This window comes from Corvus brachyrhynchos, unplaced genomic scaffold (assembly GCF_000691975.1).
Source record: "Corvus brachyrhynchos isolate BGI_N302 unplaced genomic scaffold, ASM69197v1 scaffold22, whole genome shotgun sequence".
Classification (NCBI taxonomy): Eukaryota; Metazoa; Chordata; class Aves; order Passeriformes; family Corvidae; genus Corvus; species Corvus brachyrhynchos.
In genome coordinates this window covers 7430434-7448118 of record NW_008238355.1, presented here as the reverse complement: position 1 = coordinate 7448118, position 17685 = coordinate 7430434, and the positions used below count along the sequence as shown (strand labels likewise).

Sequence of the window (17685 nt, the reverse complement as noted above, 5' to 3'; positions counted from 1 at the left end):
CATAAAATCTTCTTAAACAATTATACTATAAAATACCTTCCCAATACATTAAACATAATTTGCCTATCCCCACTTCTAAGGCTTGATTTCATGAAAGCTATATCTACAATAATGTTCTACTAGGGACACAAGAAGGCAATGTCAGGGATTTCATCCAATAAAGCTATATATAAGGAAGAAAATAAAAAGCAAGGAGTATAATATTAAAATTAAAATCTAACTATAACCTGCATACATAATAAATGGAACTACCATTTTGCTAAAATCCAAAAAGAAATAGCCTAATAAAACAACACAAACTCAGCTGCTGACAGTCACTGTATACAGGGGTATTCCAAGAGGTAAATTTTCAAATCAGTGCACAGGGAGTTACATACATAAATTTTACATACATAAATTCCATTAACAATAATGTGTTCCTCAGGTCTCAGTGATATTAACTTTTAAGTGACGCTATAACTATTATAACAATCTTGCATTTATGACAGCATTTGTCTGCATACTATCTCCTAAACAGAGCTTGTATATAAGTTGTATTATTCTTTCATTTGCATTTAGTAAAGATATATACCATTTTTATGGACATCTGCTCACAGTTTTCTCAAACTGCATGTTGGTATACAATTTTTAATGCAACTGCTAGGTTTAAATAATTGGTATTGCTGGATATAATCACTAATTTGCTCATACTGTAAAAAGCAACTTAGTATTTCTGCATAGCAGATGTAATACACGGTATTACACAGAACTAAATTATTACAAACAGTGCCAGCAGTTTTCTATACACAGTACTTAAGATAATTATAAAAAATCATCTTCATTACTGCAAGCTAGCATTTTTTTAACAGTTTAATTTGGATATGTTACAAGATACATTCAAGTCACATGGATACAATTACTGCAAACCCAAGAAGCTATAAAATGTTCCTAAACAAATCCCTTTGACCCTGTTAATGTCTGTTTCTTATTAATCTAAGGCTACATTGTTTGTAGCGTGAATTTTTTATGGAATACAAAAAAAAAAGGAAATCCCTTAACAGTTGTTATTGATTCCATCATTTACTCACTCAAAGATAAGTGCCATTTACAAAGCAGAACAGATGCAGATGCTGACAGGAATGTAAACAATTGTTGCATGGCTTACTGCCAGATTCTAAGCCAATACATTAAATTCCAAGTGAAGCACATTTCCCCTATAGATTGCATTTATTGCCACTTCATTTCCTATGTGCTCTCTCTCTCTCTATTGCTGCGCCTGGCACTAAGCTATTTTCAGTTCTTTGGTGACCCCTGAGGCCTAGTCCTACCTCACATAGCCATTAGAGAAGGGAATTGCATGTGTCTGACATGGTCTGAAACCAATTATTTGATATTTTCTTCAGAATGATGCCCAACTCTATTGGGAATGAGCAATCATGAAATAATTTACCTCCTGATTTAATTTTTTTCTGCACAAATTAGTTGTAGCCTGAGCTAGCTATACACAGCTGCTTGTATCTCTGTCTTATCAAGATTCTACTTGAAATGGTGAAAAAGGAAAGGAGAGAGTAGTGTTGAATAGAATAGATTGGGGAATCCTGCTTTAAAAAGGCATTGACAAGTTTATCAGATATACTGATCACATGTGCTCTCTGCTGATTGAAACTGACAGACCAAGAAAGAACTATTAGTGATGTAAACTGTTATCTGAGTGGTTAAGGTTTTTTAAACACCTGTCTTGCTTTGCAGCTCCCTGTTAGTTGCAGTGAAACCCAGGAGTTCCAGGATAATCTGCTAAAGCAGCCTTCACAAAGAAACTACACACTGGCATTTTTTGTCCCCTTAAAAAAAAAAAAAGGTCACAGATCTAAGCCTTCACAAAGAAACTACACACCAGCATTTTTTGTCCCCTTAAAAAAAAAAAAAAGGTCACAGATCTAAAAATGGTAAACATGTTCTTATTAGACATCATCATTACCTCGTGACTTTTATAAGTGCTTATACTATACATACATACTGTGCACGTGGCAAAAAGATGCAGTTGAAGGGATCTCAACTTATGTATAAACATGATAAGCATGCATAAATTTGCATATATTTAATTGAGCGTGTGTGTCACAGAGATATGTCACACCAGCTACTAAACTTCAGTAAAAACTAATTTTTTGAAAGAGATTCACTATATATGAAACTGATTAAAACTGAAATTGATTAATTTTTTTATTTAAATTATTTAATTGATTAAAATTTATTAAAATCTGCTCCATAATGACCTCCCAGTAAAATGAGATCAGTTTTGACCTCAGAGTGAAGGTTGATTCCATGTCAGCTTGCTAGATGTTTGCTGCCAAATGCTGAAGTCCTTTGTCAACATTGCATGGGTAGGTCTGCCAAAATGAAATCTTTAATTGTAAATGATGTTCACTGACCAACTGATGCACAAAAGAATAGACCAGTGCTAGAAACACAAGATGGAGAACAAGAACATCGAATCACACTCTGACATCAAATTTATGCTGTAATCTTAAACAAATGACCTCACAAATCTGATTCCTTGACAGCATACAGCTCCTTTACAACCCTGATGAATAAACCACAGACTCTTTGAAGCACTTTGAGGATGAAGTGCCTTGTAATCATGTTCAATAAAATTACTTTATACACAGATACCTATCTCAGTTTCCTATGAAACCAGAGACTCAACCTCCTCCTTAATTCTCAAAAGCCTCTAATAAATTACAAGACATTCTGATTATACAACACTGCAATTTCTGGTTGACAGTGACATTTTAAACAATTCAACTATAAACTAATTACTTAGTTTCTGCACTAGAACTAATTAATTTACTGGTCCATTTAAGGAATTTAGCAGCTCATATCCAATAATTTTTTTATAATTATCAAAATACTGAAATAGCGGACATTCTTCAAACATCCCTTCAACTAAAATGATTTTAAAACTTCTAGATAGATAATAATTGCAGTTGTTTCTAGCAGTTAAGACTGGGATTTTAGGTGCTATTCTATAATCCATAATTTCTTCTGAAGTAGTAACTATTAACAAAAAGTCTTTTTAGAAAACTGCATGAACTATCCTATACTACTGTATCCCGCAGCCATAGGGAGGAGAGATGATCCAACAGGCAGGAATTGTGCAGCAAGATTGATTTATTTAATTATTTTACAAACTCTTTTATAGACTTTTTTCTTCATAGTCTAATTGGACAAAGGATTAGCAACCCCCTGGGTGGATTGGCTAGAAATCCTAAACATCCATTGTCAAAATATTTTTCTACTGTACCATAAACAAAGCTCTGCAAGGTCGCAGGGGTTCATAGTTTATAGAACGTCTGCTAATCTCTTCGTGAGAGAGAAAAGTATCTCAGGGGCTTAGAAAGCAGCAAGAAAATTCTTGCTAGCAGCAATATTTTATCCACAATCCTATGACAAAATGATGCTCTTAGTAATATTTCTCAGAGATCTGAAACAATATTCTGGCCTTGCCAATGACATAAACTGGTTCCACACGCATTTTTTGATTTTCTTGCCTACACTGTGGGCTGAGGGAGTTATCACATTCTCTGAAGTCTTCACACTCACACACAGAAAACACCAAAGTAAAGTGTTTTAAGAGAGCATAAAACTAAGAAAGCCTGCTGAAAATAACTGAAAATAGCATGTACACTGAAATAAGAGTCCTTGAAGAACTCTAAAAGTTGATCTTCCTCAGTCTTTCCTGGAAGAGAAAAAAGGCACTGCCAGGTCTGTCAAACCTTCTCATGAAGTCTAACTTTGATAGGAGTTGCATGTGTTTCCCTGTAAACCATTTTATAACACCTGGCTGATAAAAGACAATTCTAATGTGTATTTGAAAACACAGTAACTAACATATTTATTTTAATCTGGCCTTACATTTCTTTAATGCCTGTAAATGTAAAAATGTCTGCTATCTGAATTTCAATGCTTCTGCATCCACATTCACAGATGAATGGTTGGGTCTCTCACAGCTTGGTTCATTATATCAGAACCACTCTACTCAAATTAGATTGTTAGGAATCTTCAACCAAGTAATTTCTATCAAGTGTTGATCATTCCTTTCTGTAGCGTATGCATGATATTAGATACTATGTACTTTCTTAAAAAATAGATTTAAATGCCTGCGTCACTTCTGCTTCTCTTACTCCTTGGAATTTCCAAGATACAAAAGATCCAGTTCTAATTTTTCCAAATAAGATAAAAAAACTATAGCTGGAGTCAATACTCTTATTTCTGCTTCCTATGTCTTTGTATTTCAAAATCCTAGTCAGGCAAAGTCACCACAAAGTTCTCATGATTATTTTTCCAAGCAATATAAACATCAAAAATAAATCTAGGCAGATAGAAAAAAGGGCAGACACTGCCATTTAAAAACTTCTAGGAAAATGTTTCAAAATTCATATTTTTAAACAAATATTTCATAGAAAGACTAATATACAAAAGACAGATTAATCACGTGTCAGCACAGATGCAAGTTTCCACTCACTGAGCTGAGATTACACAATTAAAACACCTCTTAATGGATGAGCTGATAAACCACTATTTATTACTTGTTTTTAAATGATGAAAAGACTCCTGTAACAACTTTCTTTGAATCAATACTGCACGAGAATATTTTAAAGACATTTTTGAAGTATTCTCAAATCTGCCATAGTTCTACACACTCTTCCTCATGCAGGCCCATATTCTGAAGTAAAAGAGAGACTTTCAACATAATTGTCCCTCAGATTTTGTCACTTTTTGTTATTAAACAGAAAACTACAGTACACAGATGTCAAATTGACTTCTGAACACTCACAAAATATCAGACTACAGAGAAAATCAGTTTTCACCTTTTACACTTCGGAGGCAATTACAATGATTAGAGAGCAAAGTGAGTTAAATGCTCTCTTCATTCTGAGTAAGAAAATGCAGGTATGCTGTGAAAGTACAAAGGACGGTAATAAGCTGGTGTTCGCTAATTGTGGACATTTTGGAAAAAAAATTACCAAGAATGACACTATAAGCCTTTCAATCTCTGCAGAATTCTGCAAACAGATTTGAATTCCTGTTGAAAAAGGTTGAGTAGAAGAACTTCAAAAATATAAACCAAAGGATCATCAAGAATTTAACGTTTAAAAATATTAAAATAATTTGAAAAGCAAAGTCTAATAAGTAAACAACAAGATAATGAAATTCTGGAACAGGCATATTTTCAATAAGACAAAGAGTCCGTAAGGAGATTTCATTGCCCATCTTCCTAATTTGGGCTTAATAAGCAATTTCAAGCAACTGCTCTAAAAAGATGGAAGGTCTTCAGACACACTACCAGCTTTTCAACTATGTCAGTTCACCCCAGATTTCAGTAACTTAGATACTGTTATCTTTCACCCTATTATAAGCTTAAAAAGTAACAAGCTTAATGCTTTTGTAATCTTTATGAAAATGCCATTTCCCTACTAGGAACACATTTGTGGTCCTAGAGGTACTATGTTCATATGGCCTTTAAAAGTGTACTTCCATTTTATTAAAACTTCAAGTCTGCTTGTTCAAACAGATGGTTTTATTTTCTCCTCAGGACTACTTGTATTTCCATTTAATATAATTGTGCAGAAGAAATCAAACATGGTACTTGCAAGGACAAGAAATAAGTAGTATGTGACAAAGAAGCTAGAAAGCACATTATTTCCTATATTAAATTTAAGGATATTTATTTTGTTTCCCCTGAGTAATGGAATCTTGTTATACCTGTCAAAATTTTATAGGCTTCCCAAGGAAGACAGACAACTGCAGAAATCTATATCATATCTGTATGTCCACTGGTTTTCCATTTCAATTTCTTATTTTAAATTCCCACCAACACTATTTGTTCCGTTATTTTAAATATGTGACAATTAAACCTATTGTATATCTCAATGTTGACTGGTTCATAATAAAAAATTAGCAATCTCTGGTATACAGAAAGCAAAACATCTAATGATTGTATCTGCATTTTTACTCAATCCCTATGTAGTAACATTTTTACTGTTGTCATAATGTATTCTGTGAAAGTTATGTATGCATAAGAGAGAAGTGCTATAGTTTTACTTGATACCTGTTTCTTCCCCATTTTTCATGGACGGAACCCATATGGTTTTTCACTCCACCTGTGAAAGATATGGAGAAGATTGTGCCATACCTCACCATAGATGAAGACAGGCTGAGAGAGTTGAGGCTGTTCAGCATGGAGAAGAGAAGGCTCCAGACAGAGCCCTCTCCAGTACCTAAAGGGGCTACAAGAGATACTAGGGAAGGTAGTGAAAGGACAATGGGAAGTGGCTTCAAATTGAAAGAGATTAGCTTTAGATTAGATGTTAGGATGAAGTTCTTGACTGTGAGGGTGATGAGGCACTGGAACAGGTTGCCAAGAGAAGCTGTGGATGCCCCATCTCTGGAAGTGCTCAAGGCCAGGCTGGATGCAACTTTGAGCAAGCTGGTCTAATGGAAGGTGTTTCTGCCCACAGCAGGGGGGTTGGAAGCAGACAATCTTTCAAGTCCCTTCCAACCTTTACAATTCTGTGAGTATATGTGCAGAGAAGCTGCAGTTGCAGTGGTGACTGCACACAGGTACCATTCTTTCCGCATGTTGTTTTATATTGGTCCCTAAAGCCCTGTTCCTATAGAAGTTATGTTACCAGGTAGTCTGCAGTGGGACAGAGAAAGTAGAAATAGAAGACAGAAGGAGATGCCAAGCAGGGAGAAATATAAGGAAGCACATAAAGATACTGCTGGTTGTGCACAAACAGGAACAAAACCAGCATGTTCACAAGAGGGGATGAGCAGCTTATATGGGTCTCCTGAAGTAAGAAAAAACAAGAAGAGGGACGTGCAAGGAAGCAAGGAGGATGAAGTTCCAGTTTCTGTTAAACTTCCTTATTTTTGCCTTTAAAATGTCTAAAAGTCACTACAGTAGTTATGTGGGTCTTCAAATACTCTGAAGTTTAAATTTATGAAAAAAAACATCAAATAACTTCCATAATTAAATTCTAAAACTTCATCATTCTAAACATTTGGCCCTTAGCAACACATTACACATTTAACTGAAAATTTGCTTGTACTAGTCCAAACAGAATGAATTTGATCTGCAGAAGCAGGATGTCATACAGGATATTGTCATCTGTAATCCATATGTACTACTTTGTGTTACATGCCTTCCCAGCACTTCAGAAAGATGCAACAGGACTTTCAGGACTGAACAGTAGTAAGTCAAGTGACTAAAACACTTTCCCCTTTCATCCTCATACTTCTAAAAAACCAAATAGTGGACTGTGGGCAAGAAGACATAATGGAAAACCAATTGTAACTACAGCACAGATATTGTAAATTATCTGCTATAAATCGTTATCTGTACAGAAATATCAAAAACATTGCAAATATATAAATATTAATTACATTAATCCAAGTTTGGAACTCTTTAATTTCCAGATATAAATTGGAGATAAATTATACTAAAGCTATTGAGTCCTAATTAATGTCAGATGTGAACAGTTTTTTAATCATGCAGTTACTAAACCAGCAAGTATTAATATTATTTTAGGCGTATTTTTGATAGAAAAGACAAAAATCATGGAAGATTGGTTGTAGGCCATAATGGTGGCTTATGAGATCACAAACCAAGTAAATGTAAATTATACGGAAGGCTAAAAGCAAGTCTGAAACTAAAGTTCCTAATTTCAAAAAGAGGAAGTATAAACTAGGGGGAATAAAACCATATGCACATAAACTTAGTAGAGAAATCAAATTTAAGTTAAATGTGCAAAACCCAAAACTCATATTTCAAGTTAGCTCTTCAGCAAATATCTTTCAAGTTAGCTCTTCAGCATCTTCAGCTGGGAATATATAAGTGAGCTTAAAATAGATTTTCCTTATCAAGTACTTTAATTTAACATCCCGAAGTTGTCTTCATTTCAACAAGTTACTCCAGAGCCTGTTTCTCTTCTTGCTCTCACAACTCCACTGCACAAATGCAGCTCCTATAAATGATACTGAGTCCCTCTATCCAAGTTTAGATATATGGCATATTCATACTAGGTGTTCCACAAACACAATGTATTCTGTAGGAACTCATGAACACTTAATAAGTTTAAAATATAATAATTTAAATCACAGTTTGTATTTGAATATATCTTTATAATAGAATGGAAGCTGATTATATTTTGAAGAAAGAAAAGAGAAAGGAAGCCTGCTGTACATCTAACTAAAGGGATATATAGTGGGGAAAAAGTGTAATACATTAATATTAAAGTATATCTCTGAAGGTAATTTAATTATTTTCTAGCTAAAAATGTGCTTAGTCAAATCTGCATCACTTAAGTTTACCTCCACTTTGCAATAATATTTTCTGAAAAATAATGAACAACTGATATTTAGGAACACAGTATCTATTGCCTCAGTTTTTAAAAACAAAGTTCATTTATGATTTTAAATGTTTCAGGGTCTCTGGAAAGTTTGTGACTATTTAAAAATATTAAGCCAATCAATTTGAATATGTCAGAAAAAATAAAACTCAAAGCTCTGATTTCTGTTTAGTTTTAACCACAGAAAATTTAAAAAACCAGCTAATTAGTCTACTTAAGTATTTATACTCTGTTTATATACAAAAACTATATAAAAAAAACCAAAGAAAACCTTCCACTAATACATAAGCTGTTCGTAATTCCAAGGGGTTTAAGTTTCTTTGGCAGATGTCTTACCACCTGTAAGAGTAGCTGTTTCTTCATCTAACAGATGTCAAATTAACACAGGTTAGTAATGCCTGATTAAACTAGCTTAACATTTTTGCAAACAAAGGAACACAAAAAAGGTTCAGAAGGTAAAACTACAATACACATTCAGTAGACTTACAGCAAATAATTTCCGAGAAATACCACATTGGAAATTGAAGCAAAAAATCATTTAGAGATAATCTGAAAAACCACCTGTGATTCCTTCCATGCTAAGTGTTGTCAACAGATATTTTTAGTATATTTTTAAATACCACAACATTACATAAACTTTTGAAAGATGCAAATGATTAATATGATAGAAAGTCTGAAACAACAAAGTCCCATTAAAAACCCAAAAACCTTGAGGGGGTGGGTTGGGAAACATTCCTTGCATATTATTCTAGCAGGTTGGAAACACTGATTATGTTCTGAGAGTACACCAAGAAATTATAATTCATGTTACATAAAAACCTCCTACAATAACAGCCCAAATACTATCGGCCGAATCCTGCAGTTAAAGGTAATGAGGCACAGATTTAAGAGGTAAGAGGATCAAGCTGTAACATAAAACCACCTGCCTCCACTAGAGTTGGCAATTGAAGATGCTGTTCCTTCTTCTGTTTGAGTTCCAAAAATTTGCCTCTTTTCACATGCCATTTTGACAGCTTCTCTGTCAAGCTACACACTTCCTAGGTACTGTTAAACGGAAACAAACTCTTTCTAGTACTTCACAAATAACTGCTCTAATACAGTATGAAAAGAAAAATGTTAATTCCTTACTTCACAAATAGATTATTATATATGAAATATTTTAAACATAACTCTCTTAAAGCTTGTTATAGACTACCTCTATTTTCCCAGAAGAAAAAGGATGTTTATAGAAAGTTTTCTGAGGTTCTGGCACTGTTTCATTATTTTCTGTGGGTTTTTTCCTATGCTATATAGTAGGATCAATTACAGCAGTTCTTATGAATAAAACCCACAACAAGCATCAACCAAAAAACACATTACCCTGAGGATGGAGTAAGCAAACACAAACCCTTCTATCACCTCTGGGATAACAGTCCCAATTGAATGCGCTAGATTAAATTATTTGGATGTTCTGAAATGTGCTGGTTTGAGGGCTCCCAGAGGGCAACATGCACCAAAAATAAGAAACACACCTGTCCTTCAGCCAAGAAAAAAAATTTCTTTCTGTCCTTCCCTCCATATTTATGCACGAGGTTCTTTTGGTACTTGGTAAACTGGGTATGACTGTCAAAGTAATCTATTAAAGCTGTCTTTTAACCTAATCTATGCAAAAATAGATTTCCACTTGAATTTGTGGGAGGGCAACAAAGTACCAGAATTTAAGAGTTCCAAGCAGGAAAAGTCACTTGAAATTAAGAACCTGTCCACCATTACAAACCTCTTAAAATATTTCCCAAATAGTTATTTCACTGTGAACTACCTTCTGAATATTTTAATTCTAAAGGAAAAAATGCCTTTTTGTCTCTTAGTCTGGTACAACTGTAGTATATTCATACACTTACAGGAAAGAAATCTCTTTCCAAAAAGGACTTTTCACGTATGAGCTCATATACAAATAACCTACTCAGTAATAACTGTTCTAGTAATGATACAAAGATAATTTTTGCTTGAGTTGATGAATAATACCAAATAATAGGCTATGATATGTCCAGAAAACGAAAAAAACCAAATCACACTCAAAACTTCACAACTCGGACCTCGTATTTTGTTTTAGCCTGCTGATTTCACTATTTGTGCCTTATGGGCAGTTTTCTGCAGAAAACTGCTAACAATAGTAGAAAACTGTAGTCAAATCAATACCTACTGCCCATAATAACTTCTTGAAGTAAAATAATATGAAGACATGAGCATGACAGCCCCTGTGAAGAAAGTAATTTTGAGAATTAAATGACATTAACAAACAGCAATTCTAAACACATTTTATGAGTGCTAAGGAGACAGCTGCTGCACCTGCAAATGACATTTAATGAATTTTCAATAAAAATTAAAATCTGCTCTAATATTTATGAAAGAGAGGAATTATTTTTAAAATTTAAATTAATTGCCTAAAATGTTTTAAAGTTGCAAGCAAGTCCTAATATTTACTTTGTTTATTTTCATCTTCCTCTGGTTTTTTGAATATACAAAAGAAATATGCACTGGAAGTCCATACTGATAGACGTACTGGCACAAAAACATGCGAAGTCACATCCTGTGACAAAAAAAATTTAAGCAGAGGAAGTACTGTATTAATAGATTGAATGACTGTTCTCTTCCTTCTTGTAATACAGAGTTAAAGTAAGGTTTTTCAGAGAAACACATTTGTGATCATTTTAAACTCCGTGTTTTAGATGTAAAATGGAGAAAACTGAACTTCTGCATCTTTGTGGGCTGTTTTGAGACTGAAAGAAAAATTAAGTTACAAACTTCTGTTCACTACAGGTAAATTTTTTTTGTTAGTGAATCCTTTTGCTGACTCCCATCTCACTATGTATTTCAAAGACATATTTCTTGGTTTTTCTTATCGCAACAGTACTCTGACACTACTTCTTCTCATTGTTTTCCACCAACACTCCATCCCACTAGTATATACACTGAACTTCTCATCCTTTCAACTTACTTTGTCTGCATGCCTTTTCCCTTGTCTTTCACATGTACCAATATTTCTCCATATTCAGTTCCTGTTGAAAAATTATCTTTGCATTTCTTCCACTGGAATTTTTAGTTGGCATACACTAACATGTACGCTGACTTTAAAATTCAGAAGTGTGTAATTTTCTTCTGTATACACCTGACAAATTATCATCTCACTTATCCTTTTTCTACACTGCACAATCCAAAGATCTTCTGTTTCTGTATTTTTCACATGATTCTAAACTTTTAATATTTTCTGTCTGCAAATTCACTTTATGGAAAGCTATGCTTTAAACAAACAGCTCCTACACAGAGGTGTGCTCAAAACACTGCATTGAAAAAGCAATTACATACAATTGTGTAATTATATTATGAAAGTTTCTATTCTGTATTATTTTTTCCAAAGGACTGATTCTTCCCTTTGGAAATTAGCACATCAGGCTTAAAAACTGCAAAAAGAAAATATAGAAAATACTACATCAATAACACATTCCTTTCCTGTTTAATATTTCATAGAACAAGAAGAAATGACCAGGTGGTATTAACTCTAACTTCCTGTACTTTCACAAGACTACAAAATATAAATGGGTTTTTTGTTTGTTTCTTAGTTTGAGAATTAGAACCTGCATAGTAATCTTTTGGGTTAGCTCTGATGTGTGAATCAGTATCTGTTTCATTACTGTACAGTCTTTCCTATAACCTCCTTTAAATGTCTGACAATTTGAAAAAAAAAAAAGTAGGGGTAGAAGACAGAAGAGTTTGTGTTTATTTAAATCTGGATTAAAGAGTTCTTTTTCTAGTACATATTTCAGCAGCTGGAATAAATCAGGCTGAAAAAAATTACTATGACATGTCAGTGTTATCCAATGGATTATAATGGGGTTTTGTTAAATTACATGATTTACTCTCACTTCTACATCACAATTCTGACACAGTCTAGAATTCAACTGCAGTAATATGTTTAAAACATAAAGCCGTAATTAATAATTTCAGGTCTCTCTCTTCATAGAAAATAAACAAGTATATTAAAAAAAAAGTAGCAGAATTAAAATAATATCTAACTACAAAGAACATAAAATAAGACTACTAACCCACAGCATGAACTGTTCCTCTATGCTTCTTTGAAATCTTGTTTGCTTTAACTATATGTAGAGCATTTTCTTTGAACTGCAGCTCACAAAGTCTTTCAAGAAGAACTGTCATTTCTTCAGTGATGGTATCCAGGTAAGTTTCATTAATAAACTTTAATGATGAGGATGGACCAATAGTTCCACTCAGTATATACAAATCCTCTTTTATCATTGTGCACAATCTGGGTATGGAACTTTGGTAACCATGAACCACCTTATCAAAATTCGTTTCACCACAACTAGACAAAATACAGTTCTGTAGAAGATCACTAACCAGTTTATTCTGCATATTTTGATACTTCATTAAGACTTCTGATTTAGGATAAAGAAACAGAAGCTGCTCTACACACTGAGTTTTAAACTCCATTTGTTGTTGCAAAGCATTTGTGTTTGCTTCTTCTTGACTTTGCAGTCTATTTACTAAAAATTGTCGAAGATGCAATCTCACGTCATCCCAAAGAGATTTCACATCCACAGCTGAATCATCCTGAATGGTATGAAGGGTTGATGTTAACTCAAAAGACGTCCCGCTTGCAGTACAGGGAAATGAGACACCACACTGACTAGAGAGATCCAGAAGGAAGTGAAGTACCATTTCCTCTTGATTTTTCTCATTCTTCAGCAGACGTTGCTAACAAAGGTAAATCAGACAATATTTTAGAAATTTTTGTTAATTCTGGTTCATTAAATTAACAACTTCATACTAGATTAAAAACTGTGTTTCCAATACTATCTTAACAGCAAATAAGATATGTAAGCAACAGGAATTATAAAACCTGTGAAAAACAGGATTTATATGTGAATTAATTTTCTTGTCTACCTCTGCGAATATCTCACATTCCTCTTCTCATCTTTCTTAAATCCCCAACCTCTTTTCTCAATCAGTTCTAGACCATAGTTCAACAGAAACCCTTGGCAGCCTTTTTGTTGTGGTCACAGATACACATATTTGAAAGAAAACTGTATGAAAAATTACTTAAGATTTACACAGATAATAACATGTTTTTCTCATAAAACCAAGCAAGGAATTTATAAAATGGTCACTTTCTATGGCTCAGCAGGCAACCATCAAAAAGGCCATTCTAAGGATAAAACAGCCTTCCCAGGATTCCCTTAAAGAACTGAAACTGAGAACTTGTTAAGAATTAAAGAGGCTTAGATCACATAGGACAGAAGAATAAGCAGCTGTGTATCCCATCAAACCAAGATGCAGACTGGTTTATACTATACTGGTATATACTAACAATATAGTGACCTCTATATGCATCTATACAATATGGGTTGGAGAAGGCAGTCAGTTAACAAAGCAAATGAATAACATGGCTGCTGTTCCTTCTTCATTCAAGACTGAAGAGCTCTCTCTCAGTCCAGGGCTAGGATCTCTGACCTTAGAGCTGCTTCAGCTTCAAGAGGTCATGCAGCAAATGGAAGCTCCTCTTGTCACAGCTCAATACTATCATCACAAGAAAACTAAGTGAAATTGGTGGCATTCTTGATTTTCTTAGTTTCAGTAGGAAAGCCTTAAGTGAATGAGAATCTAGAAGCCCTCTCACTTGCTCCTTCACCTCCCATTGCTTCTCTCCAACAGAGAAAAGCATTGTGGCAAGCCACCTGAGGGGGGTTCATTCCAGTCATGTCCTTTATCTGGGTCTCTGTCATAGTTTCACCCTAGCCAGCAATCAAGCCCCACACAACCATTTGCTCACTCCCCCACCGGCAGAACTGGGGAGAGAATTGGAAGGGTAAAAGCCATGAAACTCATGGGTTGAGAGACAGACAGTTTAAGAGGGAAAGCAAAAACCTGTGCACACAAGCAAAGCAAAACACGGAGTTAATTCACTGCTTCCAATAGCAGGCAGGTGTTCAGCCATATCTAGGAGAGCAGGGCCCCATCACATGTAATGGCTACTTTGGAAGACAAACACCATCACTCCAAATGTACCTGACTTCTTTCTTCTCCCCACTTTATATAGACCATGATGTCACATGGTCTGGAATATCCGTTTGGTCAGTTTAAGTCACCTGTCCCAGCCGTGTCTCCTCCCACCTTCCCATGCACCCCCAACTTCCTCATCAGCATGGCTGCACTAAAAACAGAAAAGGCCTTGGCTCTGTCTAAGCCCTGCTCAGCAATAACAAAGACATCACACTATCAACTCTGTGTTCAGCACAAATCCAAAACATAACCCCGTACTAGCCACTTGAAACCAGCACAATCTCCAAGTCATACTCCACCCTATAAAGCAAGGCTGGTAAAGAAACCATTGCTACCTTTCACCTTCAGAATTACTGATTCATTTAACTTACAGTATTTTAAGAAAGTATTAGTTTTATTTCTGTTCCCATTTTGAAAGAGTGGTAAATTATTCAAGACTGAGTATGGTATTGCACAAATATAACAAATTCTGAATGCAAAATCTTTTAATTTTTCCACTGTAGCAAGCTTTTATCAATAGATAATTATGCTTTAGAGTCACAAAAATTTTTAAAATCAGAACTCCTACTCTTTGGTCTGGATGTTTCAAACCTGTTACATAGCTTAGAGGGTTTAACCTTTCTGTTGCCCTCTGGAGTGTTTCTTGACAAAAATTATAAAATAAAACACTTTCAGTACAGTACCTAATTCTGAATAACAGACTGGGAGCATGATTTCTTCTTATAAAGAAAGTCTTAAAAAAATATACTACCTATTTTTCTTCCATTTTATATCTTTATTTCAAAACAACTCTTATTAATTCTTTTTACTTACAGGCAGGAAAGACATGAAAGAATAATAAAGGAAATCAGTTGAATATCATCCTATAAAAACATGTGCATGTAATAGAAATATGTGCAACTAGTGAAAATCTTAAATCATACACATCAATATGCATATACATAACACTGATCAGATTTTCTTCTATTATCTGCTGAAGTATTCTATAAAGTTTTGTGGCCCCAAAGAAAAATGTGTCTCAAAGTGTAAGCTGAAACCCTGATCACTAAGCACTGTGTTGAAAAGTTGCCTCTTGACACGTAGACTTCTGGACTTTAAGTGTTACTTTTTTTTTTAATGAATCATGCTCAAATACTACCTTCTGAGATGTACAAAGCAAGAGAAGCTGTCAAAACAGTGCATGGACCTGATGCCTTCGATGGTGAATCCAAATGATCTTCCAAGCAAATCCCTACTGCTGCTTTTTAAGGCAAAACAGAAATATTTTTATATATGTAAGGATTGTTTCAAGCCCTTGGTAATTTAAACTAAAGCATTAAAAATAGGAGCTTGCAGATGCCATTTTAGATTTAGTGTTACTCTGAAAGGGTACCTGAAGCGAACTTTGAAGCTCTGAAAAGTGTCATTAAGTGTCTTCAAAATTTGCCCATATTGATATAGGTTTTCAATTTAAAAATTAACCTATAAAGATGTTGCCGACACTATTCAGGAGAAAAAGATCCAAATTAGTATCCAAAGGTTTGGAGAAGCATAAAAAGTTCTCTTATGAGCACAGAAAGTCAGTGACAACAATAACATACAGACAACTAGTTGCAGTTTACCAACTGGAGTACTGCCTAGAATGGAGTACTACCATATCAATAAAAGAGTACAGTAAGATGAAGGCTTGGTTAAAAAAAGAATCTGCCATTAGGAAGAGAATTTAATGAAAATGTGTTAGTGCACATATTCAGCTTTTAAATATTTAGTTACAAGACAGTACACAGAATGACAAAATTTCACCTAATTAACATTTTCAGCCATCATGAAGAAGCTCTTGGTATTTTGGTAAGAGTTTAAAAATGCATGATAATATCAATAAACCTAAACACAGCACCCCAGCCAAAGCCCAAAAAGAACTTTGCAATTTTTTAATTGTCCCAGCAGCTTAAAGGATAAACAAAATTTCTAACAAAATAAACACGCATAATAAAGAATAACAATGAATAGGAGTAGAAAGCAGGTTCCTGTTACTGAATATGAATTATATATACTTAATTAAAAGCATGAAAGAAGAAATTAAGTAGTTCAATGGATAGAGATATACATTTAAGAAAGGTCAGATCATAACAATCTCATTAATGCTGAATATTACTGAAAATAGTTTACTGCAGACCTGTTTATGGAACTGAGATTATCTACTGTAAATATAACTACTTACAAACAGACTGTAGTACAGTCAGTACTACAGATACAGATAGACTTCATCTGTTATCCCATCTACACAACATGCTGGATTATCTAAGGAGCCATAAACCTGGAAATAGTGATGTCTGAGTTCCTGAGCTCCAAAAATGTTTTCATGATAAACTGTGCAGAATTGAGATTTTCAGGCTTCTCACTTTGCTGTCTGTTTAGCAGCCTGCCACAGAGCCATTCTCAAGGCTTAACTGGATACTACAGCTCACAGCAAGACTGTCATGCAGTTAGTAAACTCCTGGGAAGCTGGAGAGCTAGAAAGCACATTTTGTATGAGATATTCCTGAGACGGGGACATTTTAGTGTTTTCCAAACAAATGCCGCCATCTGGTGTTCAGGCATATGGCTTAAATAGACCTTGAAGAAGGAAGTAAGCAGGGAATGGACACAAGTAAGTCATCATTGCCATGCCACCTTCTGAGGGAATTCAGTAAGGATCTAAGTGGACTAAGGAAGACTTCTGAAGGAAAGAACTTCACAGACAGCTTTTTCTGGGATTCTCTAATTTCATCTAGATTAAGTATGACATGTAGCAGTCTCTGACACCCTTGAGTGGGATTAACAACAGCATTCATACTAATCATCTTTGTCACAAGAGAACAAAATCACTCTTCACCACATGAACATTAAAGACCTGGTGTCTCTAAAAGTTACTTCCTCATTTGACACAGGTCAATATCCAGTGAAATCAAGGGTAACTGAAAGAGCAACAAGAGTTCTAAGAGTTAAAAAAACAGAAGAGGTGATTTTATGAAGCTTGTGCTCGAGCCAGAGAAAACACTTCACTTCTTTACAGTTTTGCTCTTCCTTGACAGCTAATCTTGGCCTATAAGTTATTCATGGTCTACAGCTAAAGCATGACGTGGAAGTGACAAAGAATAATCACTGGATACTGTTTATATGTTTTAACCTCATATATATGTCTAATATCAAATGCACATATATATATATATATATTTTTTTTTTTTTTTTTTTATATAAAATTTAAAAAACAAATTTT

At 34.4% G+C, this 17685-nt stretch overlaps 1 protein-coding gene across 5 annotated transcripts in view; it reads right to left on the bottom strand.

Moving 5' to 3' along the window:
- KIAA0825 (KIAA0825 ortholog) overlaps positions 1-17685 on the bottom strand; it is a 211402-nt gene that overhangs the window by 182742 nt on the left and 10975 nt on the right. For all 5 annotated transcript variants that reach the window (XM_017735436.1, XM_017735435.1, XM_008634580.2 and 2 more), the window contains exon 4: positions 12473-13142. In XM_017735436.1, coding sequence (XP_017590925.1) covers positions 12473-13142 — 670 coding nt within the window. The remainder of the gene's footprint in view (positions 1-12472; positions 13143-17685) is intronic.